At 32.6% G+C, this 15,759-nt stretch overlaps 3 protein-coding genes across 5 annotated transcripts; 2 read left to right on the top strand and 1 right to left on the bottom strand.

Moving 5' to 3' along the window:
- Window positions 1–603: 603 nt before the first annotated feature.
- On the top strand, window positions 604–4,086 carry LOC145968502 (uncharacterized). Of its 2 annotated transcripts, XM_083094011.1 has the most exons (4): window positions 604–803; window positions 1,099–2,026; window positions 2,201–3,005; window positions 3,164–3,287. In XM_083094011.1, the coding sequence occupies exons 1-4, from the start codon at window positions 684–686 to the stop codon at window positions 3,171–3,173; spliced, it is 1,863 nt and encodes a 620-aa protein (XP_082950137.1). In that variant the 5' UTR covers window positions 604–683; the 3' UTR covers window positions 3,174–3,287. The 2 variants fall into 2 exon arrangements, with proteins under 2 accessions (XP_082950137.1, XP_082950135.1); XM_083094009.1 differs by having other exon boundaries at window positions 2,201–4,086.
- Mrpl13 (mitochondrial ribosomal protein L13) lies at window positions 3,598–5,079 on the bottom strand. The gene is made up of 4 exons (XM_083094012.1): window positions 4,925–5,079; window positions 4,627–4,750; window positions 3,990–4,144; window positions 3,598–3,897 (listed from the first exon to the last, which is right to left on the bottom strand). Exons 1-4 carry the CDS (start codon window positions 4,946–4,948, stop codon window positions 3,664–3,666), a joined length of 537 nt encoding a protein of 178 aa, XP_082950138.1. The 5' UTR covers window positions 4,949–5,079; the 3' UTR covers window positions 3,598–3,663.
- Window positions 5,080–5,819: 740 nt separating this feature from the next.
- Window positions 5,820–13,846, top strand: Mon2 (Mon2 homolog, regulator of endosome-to-Golgi trafficking). 2 transcript variants are annotated; one of them, XM_083093125.1, is made up of 15 exons: window positions 5,820–6,376; window positions 6,676–6,807; window positions 6,892–7,074; window positions 7,163–7,399; window positions 7,564–7,689; window positions 7,849–8,046; window positions 8,126–8,372; window positions 8,552–8,705; window positions 8,793–9,035; window positions 9,101–9,384; window positions 9,470–11,801; window positions 11,889–12,076; window positions 12,164–12,407; window positions 12,580–12,656; window positions 12,735–13,846. In XM_083093125.1, the coding sequence occupies exons 1-15, from the start codon at window positions 6,257–6,259 to the stop codon at window positions 12,902–12,904; spliced, it is 4,935 nt and encodes a 1,644-aa protein (XP_082949251.1). In that variant the 5' UTR covers window positions 5,820–6,256; the 3' UTR covers window positions 12,905–13,846. The 2 variants fall into 2 exon arrangements, with proteins under 2 accessions (XP_082949251.1, XP_082949250.1); XM_083093124.1 differs by having other exon boundaries at window positions 12,574–12,656.
- Window positions 13,847–15,759: the final 1,913 nt, after the last annotated feature.

Here is a 15,759-nt window from a genome sequence, read left to right as displayed (position 1 = left end):
TAAAGAGTAGAAGAGAGTTTAGTAAAAAAAAGATTAGTAAAAAGAGATTATAAAAAAGATAAAGATTATAAAAAGATTATAAAAGAGATTAGTAAAAAGAGAGAGAGAAGGAACAATTTTATTTTTCAAACTTATATATTTTTTTCTTATATGCTTATTTAATATCAATATACCCAGGTAGCAAAAAGAATCACTTTAATGTTATTTTGACGCGTTAAATCGCGTCAAAATGATTATTTTTACCTGGGTAGTTTTCTTTTATCTCCAAGATAAGAAATAAATAAATATAAATATTAAGAAATAAATAAATATTAATATAAATATAAATAATAAGATAATAATATTAAGAATAATATAAGATAAAAAGATAATATAAATAATATAATATAATAGAAATAAATGTTAAGAATTTGTAATTTTTTTCCAATCTCAAATCGTAGAATAGAAAAAATATACTGGGCAAAAAGGAGGGCAAAAAAAAAATAAAAGTGGACTATGATACCTCTGTCTTCTCTCTGGTATATATTTCATTTATTTCAAATATTCGTTGCGCATGCGCAGTTCACCCTGCGCAGAAATATGTGCAGAGCGTGCGTAGCAACGTGACAGCGTCACACGTGACAAGATGTAGCATTCGCGGTACTGAAGTAAAATAAGAAGAGAAGAGAAATTAACAACAAAAGATGGAAACGGAAGAGCTTTACAATATCAGTATCTCTCCGCTGGTGACGATCCCATTCGCAACGCAATGGTCACCCGACAATCAAATATCCATAATTGCAGACAGAGGCGTTCACGTATTCGTAAGTTACATTACACTGTTACTTCATTTTTATAAAAAAAGGAAAAGATACTGAGCAATAAGTAGTTTTTGTAATACATGTAATTTTTGAATTTAATACATATCTACATCGTTAAATGATTAATCTAATGAATACTGAATTATGTAGAATATGACTAGGTTAGGTTAGGTTAGATTAGAAAAAACTGAAATCCTAATTTTAGCCACAATATATTAAAAATTGATATATTATAAAATTGATTTGAATTACGATCGCGAAAAAAGTAATGTTATAATAATAACTTTTTTTCTTACAGGAGCTGCAACCTTCACCCATGTCTCCTAACTCGACAATCAAGTTTGCGCGTTCCTTCATATATCCTCCTGAAAATTTGCCAGCATGTTCATTTACGAATAAGATAGATTCATTAATATGGAATCTGGACCGTGAAGACATTTACTCGATTCTCATGGAAGAAACAGTGACTCCGATAATAGATGGTGTAAATGATATGAACCACAGAATAGTAAATATAATGTGGTCGCCAAAAAATTTGATCTCTCCCAGCCAGTGTGTATTAGCAATATTAACTACAGCAGGTACTGTTGAATTGTTGCACAAAGTTTTCAATGTGTGGTATTCTATATGTGATATTTCATCTCTTCGGCTAACGAATGTGAAGGATAACATTATATCTAATCTTGATAAATGTAAAAAATCAAAGGATAAATATACAGTGATAGTTGAAAATATACGGCAGTTGCAAGCTTGTGCTATGACATGGAGTGAACTGTTCAAAATAGAAGAAGCTTCTTTTGCATATTTTTCTGTAGCTTATTATAATGGAGATATATTGATTTGGAAGATTCCTAGAATTTCAAACTTCACAGAAAGCTTAATACCTGTATCCATTGGTCAAATAAATTTGAACACTGCTGCAAAAATAAGTGTATTATGCTGGATCACTATTAATACGAATGAACATTTGCTAGTCATTGGATATTTTGATGGTCGAATATATGGTGTTAAATTTATATGTGATAATGATCTACAAATAGTGTCGATAGAAAAATATGTTGCTCCAAATCGTATAACAATCAATTATTTATACATAATTTCTCAAGATGAGTCAACTGTGAACATTCTTGCTGTCAAAGGCACTTTTCTTTTATTATTATGTATAAACTTGACAGGAACATTGAAGAGTATACAACATGTACAAGTGCAAGGATTTAATATTTCTGGTATGTAGATATCTTTGAAAATTATAGTTTACAATTATAGTTTACAATAAAATTTTATAAATATTATTTGTATAGTTAATGATTTTTATATATAGATATATTTTTTATATATTTTTATATAGTTTATAAGTAATTATTAATTTGACTTTAAAGCATTAAGGATATTTGTTTTAGGTATAATCCCTATTGCTGCTCAGCAATTTTTGGTGACCACACAGGATAATCAATTTTTCATTGTTAACACAGAGTCAAACAATTTAATCATCGTTGATATAAAAAATCATTTGACACAGGGATCTGTTCAGTCTTTAGGGCTTGCTAACTCGCCAAATAAAGTGATGTTTATTAATATAACTAGTCCAAGAATAATTTATGATCATTTAGTGATGAGGGAACCGAGTGTAATGCATATATTCACTTTAAAGGGCTCAATATGTGATCCATTGTCTATTATTAATAACAGTGCAAATCTTATAAGTGTTTGGGATTGCATGGAAGTGCTCAGACTTAAAGCCACTAAGGCAGAAGATCCAAGTATGGTATTGTGTCCTTCTATAGAGAAGCTCGAATCGTTATCGCTCTACAAATTGCAATTGTCAATGTGGATGGCAGTGATGATCAGTGTGTGCACGACGAAAAAACCAACACCTAATATAAATCATATACGAAAATGCAAAATAACGCCAGCACTACCATTGATATTTTTACATTCCGCTTGCGCATTTCTCGATAATTCGACAAAGGAGAGCACACTGTCAAAAGATCAAACACTTGCCGTGAGCTTACTCAGAAAATATTTGGAAGTGTATCTTGCAGACGAAGATGAGGTGAAAGAGGATGTCGCGTATCGACGCGCTCGAGAAATATTGAACGCGACTGCATCTTGCCTTAATGAAATTGAGAAGTGTAATCTATGTGGTGAAGTGATAGATGAGCTCTGGAACGTCGCATCTTGTCCGCAGGGTCACAAGTTACCCAGGTGCAGTACAACATTATTGCAGATAACATTATTAGAATATTATGTTTGCCCGATATGCGCGCAAATCTTCCACCCATGCTTGAAAGAAATGTATGAGGAACCGCAATGTCAGTTCTGCGATATGCCTATTCTGCAAAATTCTTATGCTTTTGATGTAGAAGAATCTAAACTGTACGGAAGAAACTTGTCACAGCAACGCATCACAGATGTGGAATCATCGAGAGAATTGAACTCGGAAGAATCACATGAAAATCAACGAAGAAACAAATGGGATACATCGCATAATTACTCTGTAATTATGAATGAGGATGATGATGAATCAGGCAGAATTACAGAAAAATGGGAAGAATTCTAATAGAAAGTATCTATGAATATGTTTATTAAAGCAATTCACACAAGTATGATATTAAACACATATTTATTATATCTCTAGATTTATGTATTTTGCTCTTATTTTGATGATTTTTAATATATTGTAATAAATTAGGATTAAATTGAAAATAAAATACTTTATATAGTTAATCTAGCTTACAAAAAGCTAGAACAAATCCTTTTGATTTAATTTATAAAAGTATGAAATAATCGAGGACTCTTTGTTGTTATTAAAATGTGTATTTTTTAAATACATTTACATTACATAATATCTATGTTAAACTTATTATCTAAGGATGTAATCTTTGGGATACTTTAAAAGTTGTGGGAAGTTATCTACTTCTTCCTTTGGAATATGATCTAGTCTAACTGGAACAGGTTTTAGCTGTTTAATCTGATTGCTAATATTTTCTAACATATCCTTAGGTATCTTATCATTTGGAAATATGTGTAGTCTTTGCATAGTGTGTCTCCGTTGTAAGTTTTTTGGCAATTCTCTATATACAGCCTTTTCTACAATCTAAATTTTATATATAGAATTATATAGTATAAAACATTCAACAACATTTTATATTAAGTATTCACATTTTGTAATTACGAAAGATTAATTACCAAAGTTGGATCCTTGTTATGTAACTCCCATGCGAGAGTCCAAGTAGCACCTCCATGATATGTTGTATGATGAAAATATACACGTTTTCGCCACTCATCGCCGCGTAAGGCAATCTCTTTGCTGTTTATTACTACTACATGATCACCACAATCATCTAAAAATTATTAAGTATTAAGTATTATTAAGTATTATTAAGTATTATTAAGTATTAAGTATTTATTAACAGTTAACATAAGATTATACTAGATTTTCTATTTATGACACTTAAATCTTGTACTTTGTTTACATTAAAAAATTTAAATTTATATATATAGCAGCATAACTTTAAGTCATTATAAAAATCTTAGTTGATATATTCTTTTATTCTATATTAGTGATGATAATTGCAAGATTTTTTATTTATATGTATATATACTATTCCTTTTTATATAAAATAACATGTAAAAATTAAAACAATATTTTTTTCCCTTTGTAGCATTTTGTATATATTTTTATAATAATTTAATTGCTTATAAGAATGTAAAATTTTAAGAAGAGATTAACAGAATAATTTTTTACACATAAGTATTTTAGAATAGATAATAATAAAAGAAGAAAGGTAATATGGCTTGTTTAATCTACAAAAAATATATTTACTCAATGGATGATATATTGGTTTATACAATCCCATGAGATAGTGCTTTAATAATTTTGCACTTTGATATGGATCTTGCCATTTTGCATCATAAACGTGCCAAATACGGGCAAATGTTCCCCAATGCTGAAAATAAATCGCTTACATCAATACAAAAATAAATTATTCGTGTAAAATTATGTTATGAACTTATGTTCATAAGTAGAAAGTAATTAGCTTGAGATAGATATTCGTCTATTGTAAGAGATGTATATGAGAAAATTGTGAGATTATTATACATAATATCAAAAAAAGGCAAACCTGTCCTCTTCGTGCGAGTGACATGATAATTTCCGGCAATAAACTTTTTCTATCGTACACTGCTGCAATATTCTATTTTTGGTTGCGTTCCATTTAATTTGAGGTTATGATTGCAATGATTTAAACACACTATTTCACTTGTATGTGTGTGTTCTCAAAAGTCGAAACTTTTAATTATTAGAAAATAAGATGCTAATTGTCATTATTTTCGAAATCGCTGAAAAATTCTAAATTATTTATTTTATCATATCTCTCCTCAATGTTATATATTTTAGGTAAATATAAATTAAAGTTGTTTTAAATCTAAAATATATATGAAGGAAAAGAACAGAGAGAAGAATGATATTTGACAGATATTTTCGGGCTTCTCTCTAGCAAAGAACTGGTTTTTCTGTATCATAATTTTACTACATTTATTTATTAATATTTTATATATTGTGGACACATTTAATGTTATTATATTATATTACAATTTTAATTATATTATTAATTATATTATATCGCTTTAAGATTAAGTAAATAATACACACGCGTTTGACATTCATATTTATGTATACATAATACTTATATTTTTCTTTAATTAATTTCTTCTAAAATTAATCACTTATACAGAAATAACCGTTTAATTCATTATTACATGATTTTAAAATTCAATAAAAAATAATATTACACACACACACATACATAATATATATATAAATAAATGTAATTATATAATGTAATATATATATTTATATATATATATATTTTTTTTACATTATAATTACATTACATTTCATTATATTATACATTTGATATGTTTTGCGCGCTCTTTTTGATTCTCTTTTTAAATTTATGAGATCACGCGCGTGAAATTCATGGAAACGCAGCTTGCTTTGGCGGTGACAGCGCAGCAGGCGGCAGCGCTGTTGCATGTTGCATACGTGTCTATCGAATCGTATGTCTATCGTATGATTGCAATCGGAGTGTCCGTCATAATTCTATAGATTGTCCCGAATAATTACGTCTCGGTACGCAACAGTGTCGAATACGCGTGGCGAACTGGAGCGGATTTCGTTGGATTTCGAGATAACGTCGGCGTCGCGTCTAACAACAGCAACCTTATGCCATTTACGACCCGCCCCTCGATGTGATCCGCGACTCCGAAAGACGGAGACGATTCCGATGGATCATCGAAATCGTCCTCACGCCGACAATCGGCATCGCGGAGAGTGTCAATTCAAGTCGATCGGCTGATTGGCGCTCAACGTCTTGGCTTGACAGCGAGCTGTCATGCGTCTGGTTGCACGAGTCGTGCCTGTAGAACTTTAAGAAAGCGGTAACGTGTCAACGATGGCGAGCCCTGCTATTACCAGCAGCCCGGAGAACATCTCCAAGTTCCTGGAGACTTTGCAGTCGGATCTTAAGGTACTCTCCTCAGAGACCAAGAAGAAGTATCCGCAGATCAAAGAGGTACATGAAATCAGCTTTATTATACTTTGAATTACTGAAAATTAATGTTTTTGGTTTTGCTTAAAGTTTGGCTTTTTATAAAATGATTTATAATATATAGTTCTTGCAGAATGTTTGCATTAGATTTAGAGAAAGCTAGCTATAGCTTAAATTTGCACCAATGAGTATAAATTATAATCGCAATATTATGCTGTTTTTTTCTATTCTTTAATATTTAATGAATGAGCGATCCATTTTGTACAAAAAGAAATTTATATATAATTGCTTGAATTTAGTAATCTGATATATGTTTATTACAGTCATGTGAGGAAGGAATTGCAAAGTTGAGGACAGCGTCAAATAATCCAGGGACACCAATATATTACATTGTAAATCAAATACTTTATCCTTTAGTACAAGGTTGCGAGAGCAAGGATATAAAAATTATCAAGGTATTAAAGATGACATTTTGCTTTCATAAATGTTATTTATATAAAGAATAACATTTTCAAATTTAAATATGTCTGTTTCTCCAGTTTTGCTTAGGCATGATGCAGAGGCTAATAACTCAACAAGCAGTAGATCAAAAAGGTGCTCGATACATTACGGATACCTTGTGGTTGTTAATGGAATCTGGCACAGAGGAAGTTAAAGTTTTGCAGACTGTAACTCTTTTACTTACAAGTAATGCTGTAGTACATGGAGATACTCTTGCAAGAGTGAGAATTTATCTACATCTGAATATATTTGAATTTTCCTTTTTCAACAAAATGTTTCAAATATTTTATCCGAGATTGTATTTTTCAGAACTTGGTGCTTTGTTTTCGGTTGCACTTTACAAAAGATTGTACAACGATAAATACAGCTGGTGCTACTGTAAGGCAGCTAGTGTCTTTGGTATTTGAAAGAGTAGTTGCTGAGGACGAACAAAGTTCTGATCAATTAGATTCTGAGGAAGTTAATTTAGAAGAACTTAAAATTCCAACAAATCAAGCGCCTAAAGGTCTTGGCCCTTGCGCTGCAGATGCATACTTAATGTTTCAGGTAATTTCATTAATAATTTTTATTATTAATAATTAATAATTAATAATAATTTTTATAATTATATAAATTATAGTGATGCATTATTTTTTTGTATAATTATATTAACTATAGAATATAATTATCTATATGTATACATTAATTATATTATGTAAATTTTGTTTTAGGATCTAGTTCAATTGGTAAATGCTGATCAACCATACTGGCTGATTGGAATTACTGAAATGACCAGAACTTTTGGCTTGGAATTATTAGAATCAGTTTTAACCAATTTTTCATCAGTTTTTTTTAAGGTATTAGTTGATATACATATACAAAATAAAAAGTTTAAGAGATTTATCTTTTTTTGAAAGATACAAAATTGTTTTAAATTTATATATATATATATATATATATATATATATATATATATATATATATATATATATATATCATAAATACACAATTTTTAGCATCCAGAATTTAGCTTTTTGCTGAAAGAAAGAGTATGCGCACTTGTGATAAAACTATTTTCACCCAACATCAAGTATCGTAATTCAGTACCAGCATCTTTGCAACAAGCTACGCCTTTAGACAAACCTTATTTTCCTATTAGTATGAGGCTCTTGCGAGTTGTGTCAATTTTGATACAGAAATACCATTCCTTGCTGGTAAATATATCAGAATTTACACTGTGATATGCGAATGTGATATTGGTGCAATTTAAAAAGAATGTTTTTAATGTTTTAGGTGACAGAATGCGAAATATTTTTATCCTTAATTGTGAAGTTTTTGGATCCTGATAAACCTACCTGGCAAAGAGCTCTAGCACTGGAAGTTTTACACAAAATGACAGTGCAAGCAGACTTGCTGACAAACTTTTGTGAATGTTATGATTTGAAACCACATGCTACAAATATTTTTCAAGATATTGTCAGTAGCTTAGGTGCTTATGTACATAGCCTTTTTGTGAATCCACAGATGATGAGTCAGACAGGTATAGATTATTGCATTATATTTATGTTTAACAGATATAAAATTAATAATGTTATCCACTATCTTTCTAATATATTTTAACTTATTCCAAAGAATTTACATGCAAAATACATTCCTCTAAATTTTTATTACTATCCCAAATGTACACTATACATGTTTTTCTTTCTTATTCTTTTACAGCAACAAGTACAGCCATACCTCAAAGCACAGGTTCACCGTTATTCACAGGAATGCCTATTGGGCCTGGCGTATCGCCTCAGCCTGGTTTTTATTCGCGTGGTATTTGGTTACCAGTAGTAGCAACATTTACGAGTGGACAAGCTAAACCAACTTAGTAAGCATTATAAAATTATTGTACTTTTTTCATAAAGTTTTTGATGATGTTTCAAGAATTGAGATGATAACGCAGCACTTATTTTAGTTTAGAAATGTTGGACAAGGTCGAACCGCCGCAAATACCGATCGGTTATGGAATCAGTATAGCTTATGCATGTTTATTAGATATCATAAGATCGATCGCGCTAGCCATAAATGGATCGAAGGACGATAGTACCGAAGGTCAGACCTATCAGCCGAGTGAATCCGAACGAAAGCTTCATGTACAATTAATAAATTCTAGTTGGTGCGGTCTACTGGCAGCTCTTAGCCCATTAATAGATGCCAGGTAACAATGTTATGTATATTTTATACGCAAAAAATCAGAATAAATAACGGATGTATATCTTGTAGCACGGATGAATCAGCGACGGAGAATGTCCTGAAAGCAATTCAAATGTTTGCGTCTCTTTGCGGACAATTGGATTTGCAACCACCGCGCGATGCTTTCATAACTGCGATATGTAAGGCCTCGTTACCGCCTCATTACGCCTTAACTGTATTATACAACGCACCTCAAGGTATACCGACCGTAAGACAACAGGATTCCGCGTACAATTTGACAATGGGCGAGCCCGATTACAGACAACAAGTAGTTGCCGTTGGTACGCCGCTACCTACGGCGTCTTTACCAATCGGTAGGATGATATGTATTATGCATACACGATAAATTATACGTGTATTTTGCTTTTATCCTGCTGATTAATTATTGATCACATTTAGGTGCTCATCAAGGTCCCGTTATGTTGACTGCGAAGAATTTGCAGTGCATGCGTGCGCTGTTATCGTTAGCTCATTGTCACGGTAGCATACTCGGTAGCGCATGGCATTTGGTACTCACCACTCTTCAACATCTAGTTTGGATACTCGGTCTAAAACCTTCCACCGGAGGATCGTTGAAAGCTGGAAGAACAGCGGCTGATCCGAATGCTGTATTGACGAACGCGGTTATGGCAGATTTACCGGTGCTTAGCGCCATGCTCAGCAGATTATTCGAGAGCAGTCAGCATCTTGACGACGTCGCTTTGCATCATTTGATAGATGCTTTGTGCAAGTTGAGTCACGAGGCTATGGAATTGGCGTATTCTAATCGCGAGCCTTCGCTATTTGCCGTTGCTAAATTGTTGGAGACAGGTTTAGTAAATTTACCACGTGTAGAAGTGCTCTGGAGACCATTAACGAATCATCTATTAGAAGTTTGTCAACATCCGCATATTCGCATGAGAGAATGGGGCGTGGAAGCGATTACATATCTTGTCAAGATGGCTCTTCAGCATAAATATCCGCAACCACTCCGTGATAATCAGAAGTTACAAACATTATTATTGGGGCCATTATCTGAATTATCGTCTGTGCGTCACGGAGACGTCAGGCAACGACAGTTGGAATGTGTTTTACAAGTGCTTCATGGTGCCGGAGAGACATTATATCACGGCTGGCCTTTAGTCCTTGGTATTATAGGAGCAGTTTCCGATCATCACGGGGAAGCTTTGGTGCGCATAGCTTTTCAATGTTTACAGTTGGTTGTAACGGACTTTTTACCGGTGATGCCTTGGCGATGTCTTCCACTATGTGTCGACACAGCCGCTAAATTTGGATCGCAGACGCAAGAACTAAATATCTCGCTCACAGCCGTCGGTCTAATGTGGAACATAAGCGACTACTTCTTTCAAAATCAAGAAAAATTGTGTGTTTGCTTGCGCGGGGATTCATCATCGATGTTCCCCGATTTTCCTGGCACAACGAACATGCCGCCATTCGACAAACTCTGGATGTGTCTCTATGCGAGACTAGGAGATTTATGCGTCGATTCGCGACCCGCTGTACGCAAGTCAGCAAGTCAAACTTTATTCTCTACGATATCCGCGCACGGTAGTCTTCTGCATCAACCTACGTGGCAAGCGGTACTTTGGCAAGTATTGTTTCCGCTGTTGGATAAAGTAAGAAGTTTATCGAATTCAGCTAGTAGCGAAAAGGTTGACACTAGCGGAAATATACTTATTCACCATAGCAGAAATACAGCGCAAAAACAGTGGGCGGAAACGCAGGTTTTAACGTTAAGCGGCGTAGCCAGAGTATTCAATACGAAACGTCAACTATTGCAAATGTTGGGAGATTTTCCTAGAGCATGGTCATTACTCTTGGAATTCATCGAAAATTCCGCGCTTAGCAAGAATAACGAAGTCTCATTAGCAGCATTGAAATCCTTCCAAGAGATCCTCTTTCAGCCGAAGGGAAGCGATAATACTGAGATGATTCAATCGAATGATTCGGTGGGTTTGTGGACAGTGACTTGGCGCGTGTGGCTTAACGTCGGAATGGAGAGTACTGCGCCACCACAGGAAGGCGACACCGAGCCTTACGTGCCGTCGCAGGCATTCCTGACCGCGCTGATGCATATATTCCCAGGTGTTTTTCAACATATTAGGAACAAATTTACTGGTCCGGATTTGCAAAAATTGTGTATTGTACTGAAGAATGCGGTGGCCGTTCCAGTGCATGGCGAATCGACGCCATACATTTTGCCATCGGTGCCCGACGTAGTTCTCACTCACTTGCAAGATGAAGTGTTGCACTCTATGGAGCTCCTGCAAAAAGAAGCATTAAATGGTCCGGATAATTTACGCACGATGATTGTAATGATATTCCTTCAATTACTGAGTTTCTCAAAGCTGGCTTGCGAGGCTCCGACATATGGTAAAATACCAACAAAACACATCTCTCAGATTAGAGGCGTGTCTGCCGATTGGGTCACGATGAATTACGTTCCATTTGGTGAAAAGTCCCTGTCGATGGTCGTGAATCTATATCAGAAGACCGCGCACGAGATGGCCGTGATTGACGGCCAGGTGCTGAAGCACATCGTGGAAGCATTGCATGTGCCCTTGTCTATGAAATATGCGTGCCCATCCGCGACCACGTGGAAGTTAGCCGTGACCAGTCTCTTAGCTGTTCTGCACACTGGTCTACCGCTCGCCAGGAAGTATCCTGAACAGTTCCAGAGTATGTGGCTCGAACTCGCAAGTACACTGGACGACTTTCTATTCCCTAAAAGGTAAACTCTGATAAATTTATGTTTAGCGCGACTTTTTTGATCATCTTGAAAAGATTGTCAAAACGGATTTTGTTTGGTTAATTGCAGTGTACTGAATGTAGAACGAGGAGTTGAAGAGATCCAGGCCGACGAGGCGGTAGACTGTCAAGTTATGGAATTACTGAGGGACGAAGTATTACCACATTCTCAGCATATACCTCATCAGTTTATACTGAGAGTCGTGATGCTTTTAAATAAAGGTTCTATACATTCAGCAACCACAGCGGCGAATATTGGTATAATATCTAAATATCTTGCAATATATTTATATATGAGATGTGTATTTGTTCAACGTAAAAAAATTGCTTTTTTCCTTTTCACAGAAAATGGTGCAGAAACAAAATTACGAGAAGAGTTTGCGAAAACTTGTTTCGAGACTCTACTCCAGTTTTCTCTGTTGGATGGATTAAACAACGACGCAGAAAATAATCCTAAAAGTAACCCGGAGAATGATGAGGGCGGTATAGCTGGGCGATTAGCAGTTACGGCTCTTCTACATAGATTTCAAGAAGTGCTGCGGCGATACATCGAGAGCGAAAGGCGGAGTGGAAAGTGTCCTTTGCCTAGGTAACAGTATAATAGGTTATATGTAAGTTATTAATAGCAATAAGTTGGAAATGATTTTTCTTTATGTTAATAAATATATGCATTTTTTTGTTTTAAAAAGATATCTTCTACCATAAGTGCTTCTATATATATATTTTTAAGTATTTATTATAGAAACCTTTTCTAGGTACAGATTGTCGGAGATATCGTTTGTCCTTAAAGCTGTTGCCACGCTTGTAGTGTCGCTCAAAAAAGCGCCACCAAATAAAGGTATTTTATTTCCTCTAGTGTATAAAAATAATATTCTTTATTATTTATGTATTTAACAAATTATTGTTTATGTTTCAGTCGAAAGGTCAGTGTGGGAACAGTTGATTGGATTATATCCATGCTTAGTAGAATGCACCATTGCAACTACTTCTGGACAAGTGTCTAGATCCTTACGAGAGGCTCTGCTGCAATATCACGATTTATTGCGAGCACCAGTAAACAACACGCCAACTTCCAACGGCGTTTGACCAATACATTCTTTTCTTTTAACCGGGAGCATGGACTTGCGCTAATAGCTGCAGAATATAGGGTGAGTAATTTACTTGTGTAACCGGGAGCACGGATTTGCGCAATATAATATAGTTAAAGTACAAGGTGAGTAATTTTGCTTATGTCAGATTTTGACTCACGATGAAATACCTGCGATTATATATTCCCGATTTTATGTAGAAAGCTAATGAACGTGAGTGTATATAATTATACGCTCCAGATAGAATAAACATTGTGTTAAATCTTTTGTTATAAATGCGATTTTGATCGCATATGAAGGCAAAATAATTTGCTGGATCGCTGTAATTTATTCCGCTCATCTGTCGATACATATATACATATATATATGTATATTGTTTTTACAACAGTTGCAGTACAATAATCAAAATGCGAGCAGAGTTTTTAGATTGACGCATTCATTATAGGAATTTTATATAAATTTGCATATTTTTTGTTTTCGACTTGATGTCAGAGAGTAATAAAGATCTCTTTATAGGATTTGTTATTGCTACTGTAATATCAATGCGAAGAAATTTCGTTATAGGATTGTTATATCGAATAACTTAAACTCCAAATAGTTGTGAAATAATGACAAATATAGAACTTGAGAAAGAAAAAAAGAGGAAATCGCTCCTGTTTGAAATTATATATGAAATTATATAAAGAGGGTTTATTACCTTGCATATATTCTTCACAGCGAGTGTAGAAATCATGTGTTTTATAGCACAATCGATAATTCATTTCGAGTATATATAAAGCAGAGGGATGCTGTATATATTTGCAGAGGAAATGTACACACATATAAGTCAGCTTTTTTTAATTGGTATTGTAAATAATGCGAGTATAGATACACTAGGATATATAGGTATTAGGATATACAGGTAATTTTATAAATAATATAAAACTTTATCATATATATATATATATATATATATATATATATATATATATACTATATATATATATATATACACATATATATATATATATATTCTTACAAATCACGCGGCGTCATAAGTTATATTACCAGAATGTAAATAAATCTCTATGCAGATTAAATAAAACTCTCGAGCAGACATTATTCATGTTCTTCCGTTTCAGATTCCACAATATCCCTGAATCACAAATATTCCTATCTTCAATATTTTTTAGTATATTCATTTATCTGAAAAAATAATGCAAAGATTATATATTTAATTCTTTGAATGTGTGGAATTTTTATATAAATTTTATTGCATTTGAATATTAAAGATTATTTCATAAAATTCCACGTGTTAGTGTGTTAAATTGAAGATTGTTGGGAAAAGAGAAATATAAAATATTTTGATGAGAGACATATATTATATTTAAAAATAAAATATAATCCAGTAGAGGGTGTACACGCACGTATGGAACGTTCACTAGAATATGTAATATACGTATACAGAATCTGTCAGCATCGCACATTTTCTTTCATGCTTGTTAAAGATAAAATTTAAAAAAAATATATATATTTAATATTTGCTTCAATAATTATTAAGTTTTTTTAAAAAGCTGGAAATTATATAGGTAGAATAAAAATTTTATTCTTAAAATGAATTTTATTTCAATAAAATAATATCTGTTTATTGGTTAATTATATTGAAGATTAATGTATAAGAATGAATTTAAGATAAGATTTTTGCTAAAATTGATTTAAATTTAGATTTTGCAATAGATCTGTAATCGATAGAAAATGTGCGCTACTTGAAACATCCTATATTTAAATTAATTGGCATTGTCTACGTATAATGCGTAATGTTCCTTTAAATTTGTCAAACACAATTTTTTTTACAACTATACATTTCGATATATAATTCGTTTAATTCTAGTTATCAACTTACGCAACATATTTTCAATGTGGTAAGTCTAACTACATAAGCATTTAACGAATTTACATAAACGCTATGATATAATTAATAAAATCTTCAACGGAACTATGAAATCTCTGTGGGACTAGATATAAATTTATACATTCATTATAGACAACTACCGCCTTAATTTATAAATTAAATTAATCTGTTCATCAATTTAGCGCCATGACTTGTTCACATGTAAGCATTGTCGTCAATAGTTACAGTACATTTTTATATTTAATACGCATTTTGTATATGAGCGTAGTTACATTTGTTACTTTTTTTTTATTGAATCTTTTATACATACACATATATAAATGACAGTCGCAATAATTTGTGTCTAAAAAGACATATATAATTAATAATATTTTAAAAATACGGTGTGTTATACGCGAAATATGTAAAAAGCATTTTTGATATAGCTCTATTTAAACTCTTAGATGCAAAATATCTTTCATAATGTTTATATTAAATAAAATATTGTCTTAATATAGAAAACAATTTCAGAAGAATTAAATCTTAAAGAAAATTAATACATACACTTGACAGACATGTCGAATTGCCGGAATAAATATACATTTATCTTAAATATGTTCAGTTTCTCCTTATGCACTTCGTTTTTTTCTTTTTTTTACTTTAACTTTCTCTTTTTCCTCTAAGTCTTTAATATTAAATATAATTTTACCATAATTATTGTCTCTGTCATTTTTGCTGGAAATCTTCTACAATTATTAATAGACATAATTAATATCATATAATAATATTTCTCTATATGTCAAGTACAGTGATAAAGTATAGTCTCGTCAATTTATCGAATTAAGTGCACGAGGATTATACATGCCAGCTATATATGTATATGTAAGAGTGACACTTATATATCTTAAACAATATGCAAGTCTTTTATTTTAATTACAGAATGCAACGTACTTAACGTTATCCTTCTCCCCTGTTTTAAAATA

Source organism: Camponotus vicinus, unplaced genomic scaffold (assembly GCF_025532165.1).
Source record: "Camponotus vicinus isolate PSW18456_S1 unplaced genomic scaffold, iyCamVici1.0 SCAF_3, whole genome shotgun sequence".
Taxonomy (NCBI): Eukaryota; Metazoa; Arthropoda; class Insecta; order Hymenoptera; family Formicidae; genus Camponotus; species Camponotus vicinus.
This window is presented reverse-complemented; position numbering and strand designations above follow the sequence as displayed.

Coding starts and splice junctions, on each gene's coding strand:
- LOC145968502 (XM_083094009.1), top strand. CDS start 684: ATGGAAACGGAAGAGCTTTACAATATCAGTATCTCTCCGCTGGTGACG. Junction 804..1,098: donor ACAGAGGCGTTCACGTATTC/GTAAGTTACATT, acceptor TTTTTCTTACAG/GAGCTGCAACCTTCACCCAT. Junction 2,027..2,200: donor GCAAGGATTTAATATTTCTG/GTATGTAGATAT, acceptor TATTTGTTTTAG/GTATAATCCCTATTGCTGCT.
- Mrpl13 (XM_083094012.1), bottom strand. CDS start 4,948: ATGTCACTCGCACGAAGAGGACAG. Junction 4,751..4,924: donor CACTCGCACGAAGAGGACAG/GTTTGCCTTTTT, acceptor ATTTATTTTCAG/CATTGGGGAACATTTGCCCG. Junction 3,898..3,989: donor ATAACAAGGATCCAACTTTG/GTAATTAATCTT, acceptor TATAAAATTTAG/ATTGTAGAAAAGGCTGTATA.
- Mon2 (XM_083093124.1), top strand. CDS start 6,257: ATGGCGAGCCCTGCTATTACCAGCAGCCCGGAGAACATCTCCAAGTTC. Junction 8,373..8,551: donor ACAGATGATGAGTCAGACAG/GTATAGATTATT, acceptor ATTCTTTTACAG/CAACAAGTACAGCCATACCT. Junction 9,036..9,100: donor AGCCCATTAATAGATGCCAG/GTAACAATGTTA, acceptor TATATCTTGTAG/CACGGATGAATCAGCGACGG.